Genomic DNA, 22,635 nt, shown 5'->3' on the forward strand with positions numbered 1-22,635 from the left:
TCAGCTGTGACGGTAAACTCTCTGAGGAAAGCCGGATGAACTGGGTCTAAAGCTGTGACGATTGTTCTCAGCACTGCTGACGTGTTCAGACATGAAGACAGAAACACACAGGCAGACAAAACAAGCAGAGGGAGAAGACAGCCTGGATGGCTCACATGATTTACAACTAAAGATGACTAAGAAGAAGAAGTTCTAACAGATCCTGAGCAGATGTGATGCCATTTTTAGTTCTGTAAAGCTTTGAAGGTCATGCCATAATCCATTCTCATTGTATATCAGAAATTCTTTTCTAGAGATTTTTATCCCATCTGACAATAATGTCCACTTTGACTCACTGGTTAGATTTTAGAGGTCAAAGGTTAAGGCCATTGGTCTGTCTATAAAGTGAAATCAGTGTCTGTGTAAATATTCCTTCTAGTCAGTCTTTAGTAGAGTCTCCTCTGTCTGCAGTCTCAGCTCTGAGTCTGTGTGGATAGGTCTCAGTCAGGATCAAACATCTGGACTCTGGAATTTTACTCCATTCTTCTTTGATAAACTGCTCCAGCTCTGCCAGGTTGATCAGGGATCAGGACTGAACAGACCTTTAAAGTCCAGACACTAATCCTATCCTGGACTGAGGTCTGGGCTTTGACTCGGCCACTCCAGAACATTCTCCTTGTTGTCTTTAAACCATTTCTGTGGAGCTTTCTCTGGATGCTTCGGCTCATTGTCTGACTGGAAAATAAATCTTCTCTGAGCCCTAGTTCTCTGTCAGACTGAAGAAGGTTGTCCTCCAGGATTCATTTGACCCTCTACCTTTACAAGCCTGCTAAGAAGCATCCCCACAGCACAATGCTGCTGAGAAGCATCCCCACAGCATGATGCTGCCACCAGCGTGCTCCACAGTGGGGATGGTGTGTTTGTGGTGATGTCAGTGTTTGGCGTCTTGTCTGATGGTCTCAAAGCTCCATTCTGGTCTCATCAGACCAAAGAACTTTCTTCCTCTTGACCATGGAGTCTCCCACAGTCCTTCTGGTGAACTCTAGTCCAGATTGAATCTGAGTTTTCTTCAACAGTGTCTTTCTCTTTGCCACTCTCCCATAAAGCTCTGACTGGTGAAGAACCCGGCCAACAGTTGTTGTCTGCAGAGTCTCTCCATCTCAGCTGCTGAAGCTTGGAGCTCCTTCAGAGTAGTCATAGGTGTCTTGGTGTCCTCTCTCACTAGTCTCCTTCTTGCACGCCCACTCAGTTTGTGAGGACGGTCTGATCTAGGCAGATTTACACATGTGACATATTCCTTCATTTCTTCATGATGGATTTAACTGAACTCTGGGGGATGTTCAGAGACTTGGAGATGTTTCTGACTCCATCCTCTGACTTAGACTTTTCAGTCACTTTTTCTCTGAGTGTTATTTTGCCTTCATGGTGTAATGGTAGCCATAAATACTGATGAACAAGTGACTGGACCTTCCAGACTCAGGTGTCTTTATCCTACAATCACTGAGACACATTCACTGACCTCCGCTGATCCTCATTTCTCTAACTGTGAGACTACTAGCACCAACTGTCTGGACCTCTGTAGAATCAGCTCAGTCTCTTTAAAGTAGGTGAATGTTTATGCACTCATTGATTTTAGATTATAGATTTTCATTTATTTGACATGACTTTGTAGAAACCCATTTGCACTTTGACAAAAAGTGCACATTTTTTTCATTTTTTGGTCAAAAAGGCCACATTTTATTGACTGATTTATGAAATAAATACAAGGCTATACATCCGAGGGGGTGAATACTTTTTGAAGGCATTGTACATTACAAATGAGTAACTATGCAGGCCACAGTGAAGCCCTTGGGAGCAGACATCAGACATTATAAATGAGTGCATTACTGGCATGTTTGACATCAGCGGCTTTCTTTGAACATTTTAATAGTAGTCACAAATATTCTAGATGTGCTCAGAATCTTTTCCATGGATGTGAGCCTCTAACGGACGCTCCCCATTGACTAAATTCACTTCTTCGCCCTGGTGCGTTGTACTATCTCATTTAAAGGTCAAAGTTCAGATACTGTGTTGGTTAAATGGGATGAGAATTCGTCTGAAAACTGTTTTTAGTGTTTTGGTAAAATCAGTTAAAATCACAGGTTTACTAAGATGGTAGTGAAAAACAAAAACATGCAGTGAATTCAGTATGATTGTGGAGAAACAGCTCTGAAGGTCATGATGGATCTCTAAAGGTTATGATGGATCTGATGGATCTCTAAAGGTCATGATGGATCTCTAAAGGTCATGATGGATTTCTAAAGGTCATGATGGATCTGATGGATCTCTAAAGGTCACGATGGATCTCTAAAGGTCATGATGGATCTGATGGATCTCTAAAGGTCATGATGGATCTGATGGATCTCTAAAGGTCACGATGGATCTCTAAAGGTCATGATGGATCTGATGGATCTCTAAAGGTCATGATGGATCTGATGGATCTCTAAAGGTAATGATGGATGTCTAATGGTCACGATGGATCTCTCATGATGGATCTCTAAAGGTCATGATGGATCTGATGGATCTCTAAAGGTAATGATGGATCTGATGGATCTCTAAAGGTCACGATGGATCTGATGGATCTCTAAAGGTCATGATGGATCTGATGGATCTCTGAAGGTGTTGATGGATCTGATGGACCTCTAAAGGTCACGATGGATCTCTAATGGTCATGATGGATCTCTAAAGGTCACGATGGATCTGATGGATCTCTAAAGGTCATGATGGATCTCTAAAGATAATGATGGATCTGATGGATCTCTAAAGGTCATGATGGATCTGATGGATCTCTAAAGGTAATGATGGATCTGATGGATTTCTAAAGGTCATGGTGGATCTGATGGATCTCTAAAGGTAATGATGGATCTGATGGATCTCTAAAGGTCACGATGCATCTCTAATGGTCATGATGGATCTCTAAAGGTCATGATGGATCTGATGGATCTCTAAAGGTCATGATGGATCTGATGGATCTCTGAAGGTGTTGATGGATCTGATGGACCTCTAAAGGTCACGATGGATCTCTAATGGTCATGATGGATCTCTAAAGGTCATGATGGATCTGATGGATCTCTAAAGGTCATGATGGATCTCTAAAGGTAATGATGGATCTGATGGATCTCTAAAGGTCATGATGGATCTGATGGATCTCTAAAGGTAATGATGGATCTGATGGATTTCTAAAGGTCATGATGCATCTCTAATGGTCATGATGGATCTCTAAAGGTCATGATGGATCTGATGGATCTCTAAAGGTCATGATGGATCTCTAAAGGTAATGATGGATCTGATGGATCTCTAAAGGTCATGATGGATCTGATGGATCTCTAAAGGTAATGATGGATCTGATGGATTTCTAAAGGTCATGATGGATCTGATGGATCTCTAAAGGTAATGATGGATCTGATGGATCTCTTAAGGTCACGATGGATCTCTAATGGTCATGATGGATCTCTAAAGGTCATGATGGATCTGATGGATCTCTAAAGGTCACGATGGATCTCTAATGGTCATGATGGATCTCTAAAGGTCATGATGGATCTGATGGATCTCTAAAGGTAATGATGGATCTGATGGATTTCTAAAGGTCATGATGGATCTGATGGATCTCTAAAGGTCATGATGGATCTGATGGATCTCTAAAGGTAATGATGGATCTCTAAAGGTCATGATGGATCTGATGGATCTCTAAAGGTAATGATGGATCTGATGGATCTCAAAAGGTCACGATGGATCTCTAAAGGTCATGATGGATCTGATGGATCTCTAAAGGTAATGATGGATCTCTAAAGGTCATGATGGATCTCTAATGGTCATGATGGATCTCTAAAGGTCATGATGGATCTGATGGATCTCTAAAGGTCACGATGGATCTCTAAAGGTAATGATGGATCTCTAAAGGTCATGATCTATCTGATGGATCTCCAAAGGTAATGATGGATCTGATGGATCTCTAAAGGTCATGATGGATCTGATGGATCTCTAAAGGTAATGATGGATCTGATGGATCTCTAAAGGTCACGATGGATCTCTAAAGGTAATGATGGATCTGATGGATCTCTAAAGGTCATGATGGATCTGATGGATCTCTAAAGGTCATAATGGATCTGATGGATCTCTAAAGGTCATGATGGATCTGATGGATCTCTAAAGGTAATGATGGATCTGATGGATCTCTAAAGGTCACGATGGATCTCTAAAGGTCGTGATGGATCTGATGGATCTCTAAAGGTCACAATGGATCTCTAATGGTCATGATGGATCTCTAATGGTCATGATGGATCTCTAAAGGTCATGATGGATCTGATGGATCTCTAAAGGTCACGATGGATCTCTAATGGTAATGATGGATCTCTAAAGGTCATGATCTATCTGATGGATCTCCAAAGGTAATGATGGATCTGATGGATCTCTAAAGGTCATGATGGATCTGATGGATCTCTAAAGGTAATGATGGATCTCTAATGGTCATGATGGATCTCTAAAGGTCATGATGGATCTCTAAAGGTCATGATGGATCTGATGGATCTCTACAGGTCATGATGGATCTGATGGATCTCTAATGGTCAAGATGGATCTGATGTATTAAACAGGGTCAGAAGGCAGCAGATACCTTTGGGTTTAGGTACTTGTCGATGAGTTCCTGACCGCACTCCCTCCTCTTCTCGTCTGGAGTCACCTCGTACTCCGCCTGCAGAAACACGCCACGAGTGAGAGGAAACAGAAGAAACCATCTGCTGTCTTTTTTATAAATCAACATCACCATCAACTACAGGAGCATCACAAAAAATAGTATATCATGAAGAAAACTTCCAAAAATTCTAGATTCCTCTCATTCAAAGTGAAATACTTCGAGAGCTTTTTGTTTTAAGCTTGATGATCACAGCTGACAAAAATCAAAAATCCATGATCTTAGAATATTAGAATTTCACAAAACATCCGTCTGAAAAAATAACTTGTAGCAGATAAATGTTGACTTTCTGGAAAAACATACTTACGTACACTCCCAGTGCTTGGTCTGACCTCCATTCTCATAAGTTCCTGCATCTCTGCTCGTGTCATGGAGCCGATCAGTCCGTGGTCCTGCGGGGGGGTTATGAAGACCAGGTTCTCTGATAGCAGCCTTCAGCTGGTCTGGATTGTTGAGTCTGGGGTCTCTCATCTTTCAGAGATCCTCTATGGGGTTCAGGTCAGACAAGTTGACTGGCCAATCAAACCCAGCAACACCATGGCCAGTAAACCAGTTTCTGGTAGCTCTGGTTTCACTGTGGGACGGTGGAGGGGAGATCAGGATCTCCATAAAGCTTCGTGAAGGACTCTAAAACCTCCTTGTAGACGGCTGACAGCATGGACTCTGGACTTGATAAAGACCAGAGGACCAACATGGACCCCAAGCCATCCCTGACTGTGGAGACTGGAAACACTGGACTTCAAGACCTGAAGGATTCTGGGCCTCTCTGATCCTCCTCCAGTCTCAGGGACATGGATTTCCAAATTGAATGATACTACCTAGGTCTAAAAGAGGACTTTGGACCACTGAGCAACAGTCCAGATCTTTTTCTCCTTAGTCTACATGAGACACTGATGCTGTCTGTGGTTCAGGATTGGCACCACACTAGGAACATGACATCTGTAGTCCATCTCCTGGACCCATCTGTGTGCTGGTTCCTGATCCTCTGACTCCAGTCTCAGTCCAGTCCTTGTGCCTCTGAGAACAGCCTGACCTTCAGCAGTGACCTTCTGTGGCTTACCCTCCTCATGGAGGATGTCAGTCATGGTCCTCTAGACCGTAGGCCAGTCAGCAGTCTTCCTCATGATTGTGGTTGTGTGAACGTAACCAGCGTGAGAGAGTGAAGGATCAGGAAACTTTAACTAACTGGAATTTTCCACAACACTCTAATACTTTTCATTTTGTTGAGCTGTTAGCTGTGATCATTTAGATTATTACAAATAAAAAAAAAATTGAAAATGTTTCAGTTTGTATGAAATGAATCTAGAATATATGGAAGTTTAACGTTTTGAAGTAAATCACAGAGGGAAAAAAATTACCCGATTTTCTACTTTTTTAAAAGAGATATTAAATCACTCTGAATCATTTTAGAACTGGATCTATTGCCCAGCCCTGCTGTGTTAGGGTTTTTCTGTTGCTGTACACATGGCATAAACGTCTCCACTGTGTGTTTGAACCTCAGATCGTCTGGCGGAATCAGATTTCTTTGAGGGTAGCAGCTGGCTCTGCTAGCGGACAGGCCGAAAATTGTTGAATCTGGTAAGTGAACTGGTGGACTTCTGCTTAAATCAAATCTGTGTGTTTACTAAAGAGAGAGGACAGAGAAGAAATCAGAGAGGGAGTTTGGGGAATGACATGGCAACAGAGCTGCAGGTTGGAGTGGAACACCGGCTGCCAGTTTTGAGGACTAACACCTCGGTCCAAAACCTCCAGGACCTCTATTCCATTCAAGTCTATCAAACATGCTGTGCACTGATGGTAAAACCTGAAATATTCTTAACAATTTGCTCAATAATCTCTTGACTTTGTCTGGTTTTCAGGCCTGTTCCACGCCCTGCAGCTGTTTGTTTCTACTGGCCATCACATCAAACCTGGTCTGAGAGACTTCACAGTTAACTGAGCTGACTGGAAAACTCAAGAGAGCTTCGTCTCTCCCTCTCACAGCATAAACTAACGCTAAGTGACAGCGGAGACAGAGTAAATCTCATTTTCCCTGTCCATATCGCTGCATTCTCAAAAAGAAGGCGAGACAGGAAGCGGTGGTGAGGGGGAGAGAGAACATAATTGGCTGGTGTGAGAGCTGGTCAGTCAGAGTGGAGCGGTGCTGCCTTCACAGACAGATGGACAACGCCTTCGCTGACCTCTCTGTCTGCTCATGTTCATGTTTGGACGACAAATTATCAATAATTTATGATGTTTTACAACAATCTACGTTTCCATTACTGTTTGAATAAGCAGCAGTAGTCCTCTCTACGTCACAAGCAGTTCATTGCTCAAACACTGCTCTAATTATTAAATAAACATTTATATAAATATTACTGAGTCTGGGACTTAGTGATATTTAGACGTATATATAAACATTTATATAAATATTACTGAGTCTGAGACTTAGTGATATTTAGACGTATATATAAACATTTATATAAATATTACTGAGTCCGAGACTTAGTAATATTTAGACGTATATATAAACATTTATATAAATATTACTGAGTCTGGGACTTAGTAATATTTAGACGTATATATAAACATTTATATAAATATTACTGAGTCTGGGACTTAGTAATATTTAGACGCATATATTAACATTTATATAAATATTACTGAGTCTGAGACTTAGTGATATTTAGACGTATATATACACATTTATATAAATATTACTGAGTCTGGGGCTTAGTAATATCTATATCTATAGCAAACACAGCGATGACAATGGAAGTAAATGTGAGGCATAAAGTTAAATGAAAAAGACGTTTGTTTAAACACTGTAAGTATTAAAAGAAAGAGAGACAAAAGTCTCTAACTCTTTCTAAGAACAGGACAAACACTGAAACACGCCACACACTTCTTACCACAGCGTCCAGGAACTTGACGCAGCGTCTCAGTTCAGGTCGCGTCTCACAGAATTCTCTGAAGAGTAATCGTCCGATTGGCTGCCGCTCACACAGGCTGCTGTAGTCTTTCTCTGCACACACAAACAGAAACGAGGCCGTTACATCTAGAGTCAGGCGTTAATGAAGACATCTGTGTTCAAAATAAAACATGAAGAGTGAATTTTTCCTGCATCCTCATCAGACTTACTGAGACATTTAGAGATTCAAATGGTGTCTTTTTGGGAAAACACATGTTCTGAGTTTAATGCATGCAACATATTCCAAAAAAGTTGGGACATGGACAAGAAAAGACTTGGTTGTGAAATGCTAAAAAAAACAGTTAATTTTGCTGACGAAGGCTGGCCACAAACTTGACGGTTTTCAACCTGATGTGTGTTATAAAAAATCATATAACATCGGAAGGAATCAGGATGAAATCCTGGCTGGGACAAAGGTACAGGTGTGTTTATGCTTGTGAGCGGTGAGAGTACGTACGATCCGGCTGCTCTCATTGGTTGTTGTGGGTGCTACGTTAAAGGCACTACCACCCATAATCATAAATATCATCAAACCTGTTTGATATGTACGATTTGGGGTCTTGAAAGCTACTACATGATTTAAAACAGTAAACCAATCGTGTTGACAGCCCACACGAGATTACTTAGAAAAATATTCTTCTGCTACAAGCCTCCACTCAGGATACGCCGCCACGATCACTCAGGGAGACAAATCTGGCCTCAAAATCCTGTAGTGTGGTTGGCCCACCTAAACCTAAGACTAAAAATGTTAATTGATTATGTTTTTTCAATGAAGGAGATTAGACCAAGAATTTGTCCATGATATTTCCCTGCTGTGCCGAAAATGGATAAAAACACCATAAAGATGGTATGACCAGGTCTTTTTCAGTATATTTCAAAGTGATTAAATTATTGACAGTGCATCAGTAAGTGTTTATTTTTAGACACTATATCGCCAAAAGTATTCACTCAACCATCCAAATACTGTAAATCAGGTGTTCCAGTCACTTCCATGTCCACAGGTGTATAAAATCATCACCTAGGCATGCAGACTGTTTCTACAAACATTAGTGAAAGAATGGCTCGCTCTCAGGAGCTCAGTGAATTCCAGTGTGGTACTGTGATATACAGTGGCCCTGAAGGCAAATAGGAAATAAATATTTCAAAAGTGCAAAATATATTTCACAAAACACAAAAACATTTCACAAAACACAAAAACATTTCACCGATCGCAAAATACATTTCACGAAACCGGAAAGGGTAGGACCATGGTACTTGTTTGTGATTGGCTAAACCCAAGTCTGTCCAGCATCAGTCATTTATCATTTCCTGTTACACTTCTTACCGCAATAGCCGAGCCAGCACGAAATTTCAAGTGTCTACCGGCATGGAAGAGGAACTTGAGTTGATAGCGGAATACTTCAACAAGGGAAATACATATAGTGTGATTCTTGATATGCTCTCCTCGTATCATGACATACACATTTCAACTGGAACCCTAAAATCGCGCTGAAAGTGTCGTGCCAAAAGAAGTACCCCCAGTAGGATTTGTATCCCCCTGCCGCCTTTGCCGAAGGAGCTGACTATCGACTATCAGGCGTAGATTTCGCCTCAGTGAATAAAAATGACAATAAAAGAATGTATAAAGCAGAAGATTAGTTTCGATCATCTGTTTTATTCATCATTATCGTGTTTTTGTCGGTAATATCTTTTAAAATAAGATCTTTTAAGTAAACGTTTTGATACTGCAGCTTGGTGCACACTCATTACGCTGCTCATTACGATTGCAATGAAATGTTCCTTTGTTTTTTACAGTTCTTTACACTGTGAAACACTTGTTTAGAGTGGGATGTAGTTGAAAACATTCACTTAAAAGATCTTATTTTAAAAGATATTACCGACAAAAACACGATAATGATGAATAAAACAGATGATCAAAACTAATCTTCTGCTTTATACATTCTTTTATTGTCATTTTTATTCACTGAGGCGAAATCTACGCCTGATAGTCGATAGTCAGCTCCTTCGGCAAAGGCGGCAGGGGGATACAAATCCTACCGGGGGTACTTCTTTTGGCACGACACTTTCAGCGCGATTTTAGGGTTCCAGTTGAAATGTGTATGTCATGATACGAGGAGAGCATATCAAGAATCACACTATATGTATTTCCCTTGTTGAAGTATTCCGCTATCAACTCAAGTTCCTCTTCCATGCCGGTAGACACTTGAAATTTCGTGCTGGCTCGGCTATTGCGGTAACCCTGGACAGACTTGGGTTTAGCCAATCACAAACAAGTACCATGGTCCTACCCTTTCCGGTTTCGTGAAATGTATTTTGCGATCGGTGAAATGTTTTTGTGTTTTGTGAAATGTTTTTGTGTTTTGTGAAATGTTTTTGTGTTTTCTGAAATATATTTTCAATTTTGGAATATTTATTTCCTATTGGCCTTCAGGGCCACCGTAGTGATAGGATGACACCTGTGCAACAAGTCCAGTGGTGAAATTTCCTGGCTCCTAAATATTCCACAGTCAACTGTCAGTGGTATTAGAACAAAGTGGTAGGCCACGTAAAATGACGGAGCGGGGTCAGAGGATGCTGAGGTCATAGTGCACAGAGGTCGCCAACTTTCTGCAGAGTCAATGGCTACAGACCTCCAAACTTCATGTGGCCTTCAGATTAGCTCAAGAACAGTGGTAGAGAGCTTCATGGAATGGGTTTCCATGGTAACAGCTGCATCCAAGCCATACATCACCAAGTGGGAAAGGGAAATAAACAGGATTTCCAACAGTATAAGATTTATTGCTAAGAAGCATTGTTACAACAAAGAAATAATCTACCAAGCACAAATGTCCTTACTTTTTGTGCTAAGTTTATTTTCAAATCAAATATGAAACAAAAATGTTGTTTTGTGCTGTTTTCAATTAAAACAGGTTTTACAAATCACTGCATTCCATTTTTTTATTTTTTTTATTTTGCCCACTGTCCCAACTTTCTGGAATTATGGTCTGTGTTTAAACATACACAAATATTGAATAAATGCACAAAGAAGTCATTTTTATGTGTTGTGTGTTGAATTTCACTGCAGATGGAGGAGTTAGTTCATGTGTCCACGTTTGCTTGAGGACAGAAAACTAAACTCCAAGGAGAAGTTGATTTGCATCTCTGACTCATGTGGATGCAAAGTGAGACAAGAAAAACAAACAAATGTGATTCAGGGAGGGCAAGGAGGTTGGCGTGATGGAAGGAGTAGAAAACGATCTGCAAAGCCAAGAGTGAAAAGAGTACGTTCAAATCTCCATGACTAAATATCAAACTCAACAAAGATGAGGGTTTCACAGCAGCCATTCATCAGCACTCATTCATCAGCACTCATTCATCAGCACTCATTCATCAGCACTCATTCATCAGCACTCATTCATCAGCACTCATTCAAAGATCATTCTGACAGCAAATAGGTGATCACATTTAACCAAGAGGATCACATTAAATAAAGAGGATCACATTAAACAAAGAGGATCACATTAAATAAAGAGGATCACATTAAATAAAGAGGATCACATTAAATAAAGAGGATCACATTAAATAAAGAGGATCACATTAAATAAAGAGGATCACATTAAATAAAGAGGATCACATTGTGAATAAAATGAGAGCACATGAACCATACATAAATTCTACTGTTTAGCTCTGGTTTGACAGTTTCACTATCAGATGTGTTCTAGTATGAATTTAATTTTACTAGAATCATATCAAAGATTATTATCTGAATTTATTTGGTCTATCTTATTGAAACCATATCAAGATTAACAACCCCTATTCCAAAGAAGTTGCTGAACTGTGTAACATTTAAACAGAATGCAATGATTTGTAAATCTCTAACCCATATTTGATATACAATAGAACCCAAACAACATATCAGACGCTGAAACTTTTGACAGTTCCATGAAAAATATGAGTGCATGTTGAATTTGATGGCAGCAACACATCTCAAAAAAGTTAGGCACAGGGCCATGTTTACCATCGTGTAGCATCCCCCCTCCTTCAGCAACAGTCTGTTAAAGTCGAAGTGAGGAGACCAGCTGATGGAGAGGAATGTTGTCCCATTCTTGTCTGATGTAAGATTCTAGCTGTTCAACAGTCCTGGGTCTTCTTCCTTTTCTGATGCTCCAAATGTTTTCTATGGTGAAAGGTCTGGACTGCAGGCAGACCAGTTCAGGACCCGGACTCTCTTCCTGTGAAGCCATGCTGTTGTGATGGATGTGGTCTGTGGTTTAGCATGGTCTTGCTGAAATAGTGGCAGCCTTCCCTGACAGAGACGTTGTCTGGATGAGAGCAGATGTGTCTCTAAAAGCTCTCTCTACTTTCAGCATTGATAGTTCCTTTCCAGATGTTAGAGCTGCCCACACCATAGGCACTAATGCAACCCCATACCATCAGAGATGCAGGCTTTAGACCTGAGCCAGGAGAACCAGCTGGATGCTCCCTCTCCTCTTTAGTCCACAGGACACAGCGTCCAAGGTTTCCTCTGACCACAGAACAGTTTTCCATGTTTCCTCAGTCCATGTTAAATGAGCTTTGGTCCAGAGAAGACAGACCACGGTGTTTCTGGATCCTGTTCACATATGGCTTCTTCTCTCCATGATCAGCTTTAACTGTCATTGGTGGATGGCACGGCCAACTGTGTTGACAGACGATGATTTCTGGAATGTTCCTGAGCCCATGCAGTGATTTCACTACAGAATCATGTCTGTTTTTAATGCAGTGAGGGATCCTGATCATCAGATACTGACCTACAGCCTTGTCCTTTGCACACTGATGACCTCTGCCCATCTTGACTTCTGAAAGCCTCTGACTCTCTAAAATGCTTCTTTCATACCCAGTCATTCAACTGACCTGGTGCCAGTTAACCTCATTAACTGCAAAATGCTCCGCCATCAAATATACAAATGTCAACAATGTCCTACTGTGAATGGAATATGAGTTTTATGAGATTTGGGAGTCATCCTGTTTCTATTCACACAGCAGCCTTGCTGGGTTCATAGAAGAGCGGCTCGGCCGGAGGGGTCCTCTAACTGTTTGAGGATGCACTGATGTTCTGTCAGGGCTGGCTCCATTTTATTCCACTTTGACTTGTTTCTGCTTGACTTCTCCCTCCTTAGTGTGGCTCTGCTCGCTGCTACGTCCTCTTCTGTCCTCGTCTAAAGACCTCCTCTCCACTCTCTAACAGACTTAAAAACATCCTACTGCAGAGCGAGCAGCGCAGGAAGGCCTGACGGAAATTCAAACGCAAAAGAATGACAGCAGCTAAACGTGAGGGAGTGAAAAGTTTGGGATAACAGGAAGTTGTTTCATAACTCTAGAGAAATGTGAATCAGTTGACCTTGATAATTGACAGACTTGAACGTCTGTTTACATCAAGATCCAACCCATTATCCTCACTTACAGCCAAAATTAGCTTCATTAGCATGTATGATTTCCATGTTTGACCTCACTCATGCGTGAAATGGATCACTGAAGACTTCTGGGAGTTTTTGCTGATGTAGCGGTGGATCATGGAGATGACAGAGGTGTGATAATATGAAAGGAGCTGCAGGACTGTACAGAACATGCTGTACATCATCAACAAAAGACGTCTGTGTCCTCCACAGCCTTCACGGTTCCTGTCAGTACAATCATCACTGATAGCAGACCAAGGCCTCAGTACTACTGCTCTCTGCTTTCATGTAAGAATCAGAAGAAAGGCCTTATGTGCTAACAGCTCTGCTGGAATATATTTACATGAAGGCTGTCTTTGTTTGACTCTAGGAGGGATGACTAATGTGTGTCTGATGGTCAAACATTCATCTCACAGATCCTAAACTATCACACTGATCGATGGAGAATTTTACACTCATTCATGGTTTACAGAGGATGAACCCTGATGACCTTTATTCATGTTTCCACTTGCAGAAATGAGAGTTCAGTGAAATAAAGACACACCATCCCGTGCAGCGTCTTCTCCAGGACTTTTGGAAACTGTGGGGGAGGGCTTTGCCCCCACCCCCCCAAATTTTTTTGAAGTAAAATTATCACAACTTAAAACTGAATGTTTTTAAAAACAACAACAAAAAAACAACAACTTTGGGGTCCCATGGATATTCCCACGCTGTCACAATAATGTTAGAGTTTAAATGTCTTTATTCTTAAAACTAAAAGAAAACATTGTTTTAGTTCTCTTAAATTCTATAACTTGAACGGGCCACAGGATAAACACACACAAATTTTTTTTTCCAAAAAACAAAAATTATATTTTTTGTGCTTTAACCCCCCCCCCCCCAACATACATGAACACTCTAAGATCATACTAATGACAGCAGCCTGGGGATAGGTTTGAATGAAAGACTCTTACAGCAGGATTCTGCTTTTATTACAGCCTCTTGTAATTGTTTTATCCCAGAGGAGCCTCAGGTCAGCCTCAGCCTGTAAAAGTTACTGATATTAGAACTTATAAACGTTTATCACTCACTTATTCAACAAGCTAACGTTAGTTCATTCATGCTTGTTTACCGACCCACACTCACGAATGGACACACAAACTATCTCTCCACTCTCTCACACACACACACACACACACACAACTGCTTCTGTCGCCCTGTGACTGTGAAGCCCGTGATTCTCCTTCTTCTCTCCTGTTTTAGCGAACATTTAAAACACAAAGTGAGGCAAATATCACGGATGATATGAACACCTGACAGTCCATCGCTGTTGTTTTCATCCAGTCTTGTATTTTAACAGAAACGGAACGAAACTTCTGCTGGAGTTTTTACAACAATGAGCTATTTTTAGATTGCTTGCGCCTCATCTCCATCATGAGACACGGATGATGGTGAATATAACTACTCAAGTTTACCGCTAATCACCAGATTATAATGAGGGAAGTACTAAACTAAGCGAAAGTAGAGTTTATTGGCCGTCCATGTGTTGAGACTCCGGTGTTCAGTTTTCCAACGAAAGTTTCTTGGAGAACAGCGTCACACTTGTTGATTACGATTTCAAACTCCTGTGGTAGGTAAATGTGCGCAGATAAAGACTATGTATGAATGAAAGACCATTCATACAGTTTAATTTACATTTTTAACATCTGATAAAAAAAGATTATAATTCCGAAGGCATGGCGGCTTTTATTTTGGCGTGGCGTGTGCCACGATCAATTACATGTAGCGGAAACCCTGCCGTGCCTTTATGTTTCTAGTCATCATTAAAATGGTCTGGTGCTGCAGAGACGAAAAGCGCTGAATAAGATGTTCTGTTGCTCATGGGTCACAGCGCTGTGGCTCATGGCCATTTCAGTCTGTCATGTAACACGGCTGCATGTTTCATGGTTAAATCCACAGAATGCATGGACACATGATGGTGTTCATGTTCACAGCCAGGGCGTTTAGTACTAGCAGCTCAGAATTATCATGAAAGCTGACCTTTGCTTTCCTCAGTAGTATCTGAACCTGATTTTAAATAGCTCCCTGCATGTGTTCATGTTTTTAGTTTCCCCATGAAAACGATGTGAAAGAATCCTCCTAGCATCTGCAGCAGCTGTAGACTTTATCCTTTTTTAAGGGTGCTTTCACATTAGGCCCAGTTGTTTGGAAGCACGGTGCGTCTATCCCAGCACAAACACAAGCATCAGGCTGGGAAAACTTGTGACACTAGCTCGGATTCTTCCATGGGCTGGAGCGTCTCATCCCAGATCAGTGATGAGTCTCTGCAGCTTCTAAAGCTGGCTCCTTCATTCTGCAGAAAATCAGACTCCTCATTTCTGTGTGAATTCATCCTGATTAAGAGGATCACAAATGTTACACTTCTGCAAATGTTTGTCTTCAATTCAAACCAGTCTGAGATCAATACTGTCTTTACCAGTGATCCCTGTTGTAAACCCTATCTTTTTTCTATTATTACATACATTTATTCTATATTTCAGTGAAAAGTGAACAAGACTGTGCAGAGAAACTTTATCAATCATGACAAAGCTTTCAATTAAGGCCTCTTTTTCTCTGTTTTGTCAATCTAAGAACAACATCAGCATTAAAAAGGCAAAAAGCTGGAAGATCACTGATTAGACCATAGAGAAATGCTGCATGTTGTCTTCATGTGTGGAAACATGTGAATGTCAGAGGAGGGAGAAGAAAGAAACAACTCTGTCTCACAAACGAGGAAGTTGACGGTTTCCTGAACGTCTTTCTCAAGAGTCCCCGCCCACTGAGCGCTTTCTTCTTCTGCTTTCAGATAAACTGTCAACAGTCACAGACATTTAGGTGATCATCACCGTGCTGATGTACCGTTCGGACTTAAACTTTCTTACTGGGCATTATTTTTTTCATTCTCTGACCTCAAATTCACCAGTTTTACTTCTATAAACATGTATTTTTTGTTGTTGTTGTTTTTTGTCATTGCTGCTTTATGTTGAACTTCCGGCCTCTGTGTGTGAGACGCCGTGTTTGGCTGGACTCAGTTTAATCTCTGAATATTTTCATTCAAGAAAAGCAGCAGCAGGACTGTAAATACTTTTCACACAAACTTGATATTAGAGAGGAAATGTGAACAATGTCTGGATGGAAATTTAGACTTCAAAAGTAGGAAAAGGCAAACAGTGACAGTAGAATTTTTATTTTCTCAGAGCAGCTGATTTTTAATGATTAGGGCTGAACGACTAGCAAAGATTTAATACATGACAGCATAGGTAACCTTAGCATAGACTTAGAACAGAAGTAAACACCCAGCTCTAGTCAAAGAAAAAGAAGCTGAAGCTGAGGTGCAGAGAGGGAAGATCAGACTAGTCAGATAGTAGAACTTCAGTGGGGTGGCTACCTCAGTTTAAGGGTCATGGTTCTGTATGTGCTTGGTTTTAGAAGAGAAAGGCCGCAAGAAATCCTGGATGCTAATTTCTGGGTTCTCTCTTAAAAAAAAAAGAAAAGAAAAACATTTAAACAAAATTATGCAAATCAAAGCAACACAGAGATGAAAAAACTCCCATCCATCTTCTTCCACTTATCCGGGGTCGGGTCGCGGTGGCAGCAGACAAAGCTAGTCAACCTAGATGCCCCCCCAGGATTCCTAGCCGCTCCAAGACCAGATGAGCTATATAGTCCCTCCAGCGAGTTCTGGGTCTGCCCTGGGGTCTCCTCCCATCAGGACATGCCTGGAAAACCTACAGGGAGATGCCCAGGAGGCATCTGGATCAGAACCACCTCTACTGGCTCCTTTAGACATGAGCTCCTCAGCCTATCTCTAAGGCCCAGACACCCTTCGAAGGAATCTCATTTTGACTGCCCATAATCTCATTCTTTCGGTCATTACCCAGAGTTCATTAGCATAGGGGAGGGTTGGGTCATGGATTAAATGGAACTCTACCTCCCTCTTCACCACAACGATACGGTACAGTGCCTGCAAAACTGCGGACGCTGCTCCAATCCGCCTGTCCATCTCACGGTCCATTCTACCCTCACTCATGAACAGAACACCGAGATACTTGAAGTCCTTCACTTGGGTCAAACACTCACTTCCCACCTGGAGGGAGCAATCCAAATGTAACATGTAATATTAGACAGAAGATACATACATAAATATGTGCCTCCTGGAGCAATGTCTCATATTTAAAGCTCAAACTGAAGCAGAGGGGGTACCATTCTGATCATGCTGAAGCTTCACATCATTTACCTGACCGCCTCTCTCTCTCTCTCTCTCTCTCTCTCTCTCTCTAGTTTTGATGATGATTTAAATCTGCCTGATTGAGGGTAAATCTATGTAATTACACTCACACACCGAGGTTTCAGGTAAGAAAAGGATACTACAGCAATATTAATTTGATAAACACAGCATGCCAACCAGCCCACATGTGAGGGAAATGCATGAATATATATAGGAGCAGCGTGCTTACATACACACAGAGCCTTCATCCGCATGGTCTTCCTCCTACAAACCCTGCTGCAGCAGAAAAAAGCTCGGAAATGTAGGAAACTCTTGGTTCTTTTCCCCATCTTTGGCAGTTTTAGCGGAGAATTCCAAACACAGGAATAAAATAAAGTTACACCTCTGTAAGTTACAGGTTACTGCTGTAATAAATTCCAGCACTGTAATGCTTTTGGAGCACTTTTAACCCTTTCATAATGAAAGGAGAGTTCCTGAAGATACGTTTTGTTCCCTGATGATTTCCTGGTAAATAAATGTGCAGATTTATTCCAGGTTCTTGTGTCTAACTAAAAGCCTTGTTGAAGCCATTGTCTTCATAAATCCATGTCTGGAGCTCCCATCTTCGTCCTGTTTAAGCTCTCATCCCGCCTGCCTGTCTCCTCTCTGCACCTGAAGCCATTTAAAGAGTTATCAGAGGTTGACATCAGAGCCTCTCGTCTAATGGACGTCCTCCTGCTAACAATGAAGGCTGCGTGTTTACTCTGAGCGCCCGCCCATGCCTTCTATGGATGTGTACTATGAGCAGAGCCTCCAAACACAAACACACCATGAGAGCAGATATTTCACATCACACTGACATCACATGGCGCTATGGTTAACCTGCAGGAAAGGTCAAAACACTTCAGGCAACAATAACACATGCTGAATTTAAGATGGGAACAAACAGCCAGCAGGGTTTTCTCTCATCAATACGTACATTTAAACCAGGACTACTTTTAGACCTCAAATATTTATGAAGGATGTGTTTGTGCCACAAGAAGGTATTCATTCTCACATGACAATGAGAGTATAAACCTAGAAAGTCATGTTTAAGACAGGGTGGTAGCCTTGATAACAATGAGAATGCTGCTAATGTCAGCTTTGTTCAACCTCTCTGCAGGTTCACATCCACATTCCTGTACTAAACGCATAGATGGAAATGGATTTTGCCTTCATATGAAAGATTCTCATTAAAATCCTGATTACTGACTTACTGTTTAGAATAGTTTTAAATAATTTATTTTACATCTATTATTATATTTATTACCTACAGGGCAGCTAAGGAAAAACAGGAAATAAGGGATAGAAAGGGGAGGAGGAAATGCTCCAAACAGCACCAGGATCAGAATTTGAACCTGCAACCAGTGCGGCAAGGACTGAGGCCTCTATGGACGCCTGCTGTAACAACTAGGGGTGTCAACGACTAAGGTTTCCACTTTACTTTTTTGTCCCCGGACCGGCAGTCCGGCAATTTAGAACAACTACCGGACATTTACTTTAACATTATTTTGCTGCATTAACAGCAGCCAAACGCATCTTTCTCTTATTTTTTTGTGTAAGTGGTTTAAAGTATCAAAATGAAAGCTGCACACTTTTCCTTAAACACACAGTTACACAGTATACGCCCACGTTAAACACATAAACAACAGTTAGCTTCAAATTAGCACCATTAGCCTCTTAGCACATTGGCCGCTACTATAACTTAGCAGCTTACTACAGCCAAATACCATCCTCCAGCGACAACAATGAAGCATCCAAACACATAACAAAAGTGCTCTCTTAGCTGGACACTGCAGTACAGCTCTACATTTCAAATGAAAAATGAGTCTTACTGTCAGCTGCTAACATCAGTCCTCATGATAACAACTGAAACCTCTGCTAAAGCTGGAAATCCAACCATCCTGGTTTATTTGGACTAGTCCCGAAAAGACAGTCAGGATAGTCACAGCAGATAGTCAGGTCCAGTCCTACTCTCATTAACGGCTTATCCAAGACTACTTCTGCTAATTAGCCAGCGTAGGCCTCTCTCTCTCTGCTGCTGCATTGGTGTTTATGGGGCTCTGCTATAGTTCCCTTCTTTTTAGCCTCTTCATTACTCGCAGCGATGGCACAAAAATCCCTCCATACTGCTGATGATATTAAGCCTTTGGTTAATCAGGACAACCTCACTTAGATTAAAATTCTGCTTTAGGAGAAAGCTCTGGTCAAACTTTACCACTTTCCCTGCAGAGTCCCCAGCGATACTGAGCTTGCGCAGAGAGATAGATTTGCTTTGTCGTCATCGTGCATACATAATTAGCCATGTGCTTGCCATCTGGAGGTGATAAACAACCCCAACACTGCAGGACAGTGGGTGGAGTCTGATTCGACTATGAGGTTCATAGTATAATCAGTCACCCCTAGTAACAACTGAGTTCACTCTATTTTAGCATTTCCTTTTTCTGCTCTGGGTCCACTGCTTATGTGACCTTTAGTGACCCCTCAACTTCAAATAAGGCCTGGATGATATGGCTTTAAAATACAGTCTAAGGTGTCACAAGTCCATTACCAGGGCCTGAAACTTACTCCTGCATACGAGCCCAGTGCGGGTGGATTTCAGCCGTGGCGGGTACCAGGGTGGCTCCAGCGAGCCACTTTGGCTGGTTGAATTTGTCAGCATCACATCCTGCTTGACTCTGGCCATGCTCATCTCTTAGCTCCAGTGATTGTGATGTAGATGCCTGTTCAATGAGGCAGATCTGTCAAATCTCCCCCAAAAAACTGCAGCGTCAAAAATTGGCGCCTTAGCTCCAAAATATCTGCAAACAGCAGCTAACAGTGGCAGCATTCTGTTTACATTTCAGGCCATTTGACATCAATACATTATATATATACATATATACATATATATATATATATATATATATGTATATATATATATATAATTTCAATATTTGGGTGCAGTCCATCCTGATTTTAGACACACGGTGAAGATATTACCTCAGAGCACTTGTCCTCTTTAATGTGCAATGTAGTCGTGCCATTCCAGTGAAATCAAACTAAATAGTTTGAGTTTTCCAACATGGATAGTCATCGACTAAGAGGTATGTGTGAGGGATCAATGTAGAAAATATGAAAGCCTTAAATATCAGCAGTCCATGAGTGAAGAAGGCTGTTTGATCAAACATGCTTGTATTCTGTCACGAGCTGACCAAGCCATGAGAGACGAAACAGCTGACATTAAAAAAGAGCACAGAACAACAGGAGAGTTGTTCTTTTCTGTTCAGAAGTCGACAAAAACGCTCCTCTGCTGGAGTGGTAGGATCTTAATGAGTGTGAAATAAAAGACTTTAGGCCTGCAGCGGAAAAACAGAATCAACTCGTTGTCCTAAAACTACGCTTGAAACTACAACAGCATCTGAGAAAAGTCCCAACAAGGTCTGGATGTACAATGATTATTCTACCATTGATTTACTTCCACATGAAAAGCTGAGCAGGATCCTTTAATGACTGCAGCTTCAGTCGTTGTTGATGCTGGGGCTCGTGCTGTGAGCGCCTCATTTCCTCCGTCTGAGGTGAGAAAAGAATCAAAGGTGGCCTCAGTGTAGCTACATGATCACAGGGATGAACCAGGTCTCTGATAACAGTACTAGGATGAACCGGGTCTCTAATAACAGTACTAAGATGAACCAGGTCTTAATAACAGTACTAGGATGAACCGGGTCTTAATAACAGTACTAGGATGAACCGGGTCTTAATAACAGTACTAAGATGAACCGGGTCTTAATAACAGTATTAGGGTGAACCGGGTCTTAATAACAGTACTAGGATGAACCGGGTCTTAATAACAGTACTAGGATGAACCGGGTCTTAATAACAGTACTAGGATGAACCGGGTCTTAATAACAGTACTAGGATGAACCGGGTCTTAATAACAGTACTAGGATGAACCGGGTCTTAATAACAGTACTAAGATGAACCGGGTCTTAATAACAGTACTAGGATGAACCGGGTCTTAATAACAGTACTAGGATGAACCGGGTCTTAATAACAGTACTAGGATGAACCGGGTCTTAATAACAGTATTAGGATGAACCGGGTCTTAATAACAGTATTAGGATGAACCGGGTCTTTCGGGTTAGGTTAATAGAGCTGGGGCGACACATCAGAGAGTTATCGCTGATGAAGAGGAGCTCGCTGAGGGGACAATCCTCACTAACGCTCTTCTACATAGGGTTATAAATGTATTTAAAGGTTTCTAATCAGAAGGAATGCATTGCTTTCCTGGTTATTATTTCATAGATTACCATCTCACCTCTGCATGGTCTGCTCTTACATTGGCTCTTTACCCTGTTCAGACGTGTTTAAGAAATCAAGAACGTCCCATAAACCTCATCAGAGAAGGAAAGGAGACCTATAAAATCATTTACGTTCAGATATCAGGTGAGTTTGCCACCACATGCTTGATTGGGGGGGGGGGGGGTCACACCTGTTAGGGCTGGGCAATTATGGCAAAATTCATAATCAGGATTAATTGAACTCTTTTCGTTGATTACGGTTAATGAATGGTTATTCCACTCCTCGCCTTGGTTTGTGCTGTAAATTTTTGTATAATTTTGAAAGAAATAACTGAAATTTTGTATGTTTTAAAGGTCAATGCATCATCAGTCTTGCGTACTAAATAATGTGGTATAATATACAAAAGTCCAATCTCTTTAAAAAGTTTTGTGCCCTTGTATTAATTAAACCAGAGTGGTGCTGATTCCAGTTTGACTGGACATTTTTAAAAGAATTTTTCTGGTCAGAACTCCTGATAAAGATTTAAGATGAAACAGACGTTCCTTCCTTAAAACTGTCATTGACCTGAGTTACAACTAAGTATCAACAAGAATAATACACCAAAAACTACCACAGACTGTTGAGTTTTAGAAAACTAACCTTTATATGAAAAAAATCACAAAAACGATCATTCCTTTTGCAATAATAACGATAATATTTTAAGTTTTTTCTGCGTCTGTTATTTTAAAAAACACCTTTATCATTGAGGTTGATTATTGTAATTAAAGCTTAATTAATGCTGTCTGTTTTATTGGTGATTTCCACAAAATTAAACTAACGTTAACTCGTCCTGCCTCCCCCCTGGACCCCACCCCCCCGTTAGGTTACACACATAACAGCTCACCTGTTTCTCACCTGTTCTGCTTTCTTTCTCTCCCTAACTGTGTTTCTGCTGTGTCTCTATCATCAGTGGCCTTTTCATATTAAGTGACCTTCAAACGTACGTCATAATTGTTTTCACCTGTCGATTTAAAACAGC

General features: G+C 41.1%; 1 protein-coding gene across 1 annotated transcript in view; it reads right to left on the bottom strand.

The window, feature by feature from the left end:
* The window catches only part of grk6 (G protein-coupled receptor kinase 6), a 76,976-nt gene that overhangs the window by 17,004 nt on the left and 37,337 nt on the right, over window positions 1-22,635 (bottom strand). The window contains exons 3-4 of the mRNA XM_041800750.1: window positions 7,600-7,712; window positions 4,631-4,708 (exon numbers count right to left, since the gene is read on the bottom strand). Coding sequence (XP_041656684.1) covers window positions 4,631-4,708; window positions 7,600-7,712 — 191 coding nt within the window. The remainder of the gene's footprint in view (window positions 1-4,630; window positions 4,709-7,599; window positions 7,713-22,635) is intronic.

This window comes from Cheilinus undulatus, linkage group 12 (genome assembly GCF_018320785.1).
Source record: "Cheilinus undulatus linkage group 12, ASM1832078v1, whole genome shotgun sequence".
NCBI lineage: Eukaryota > Metazoa > Chordata > Actinopteri > Labriformes > Labridae > Cheilinus > Cheilinus undulatus.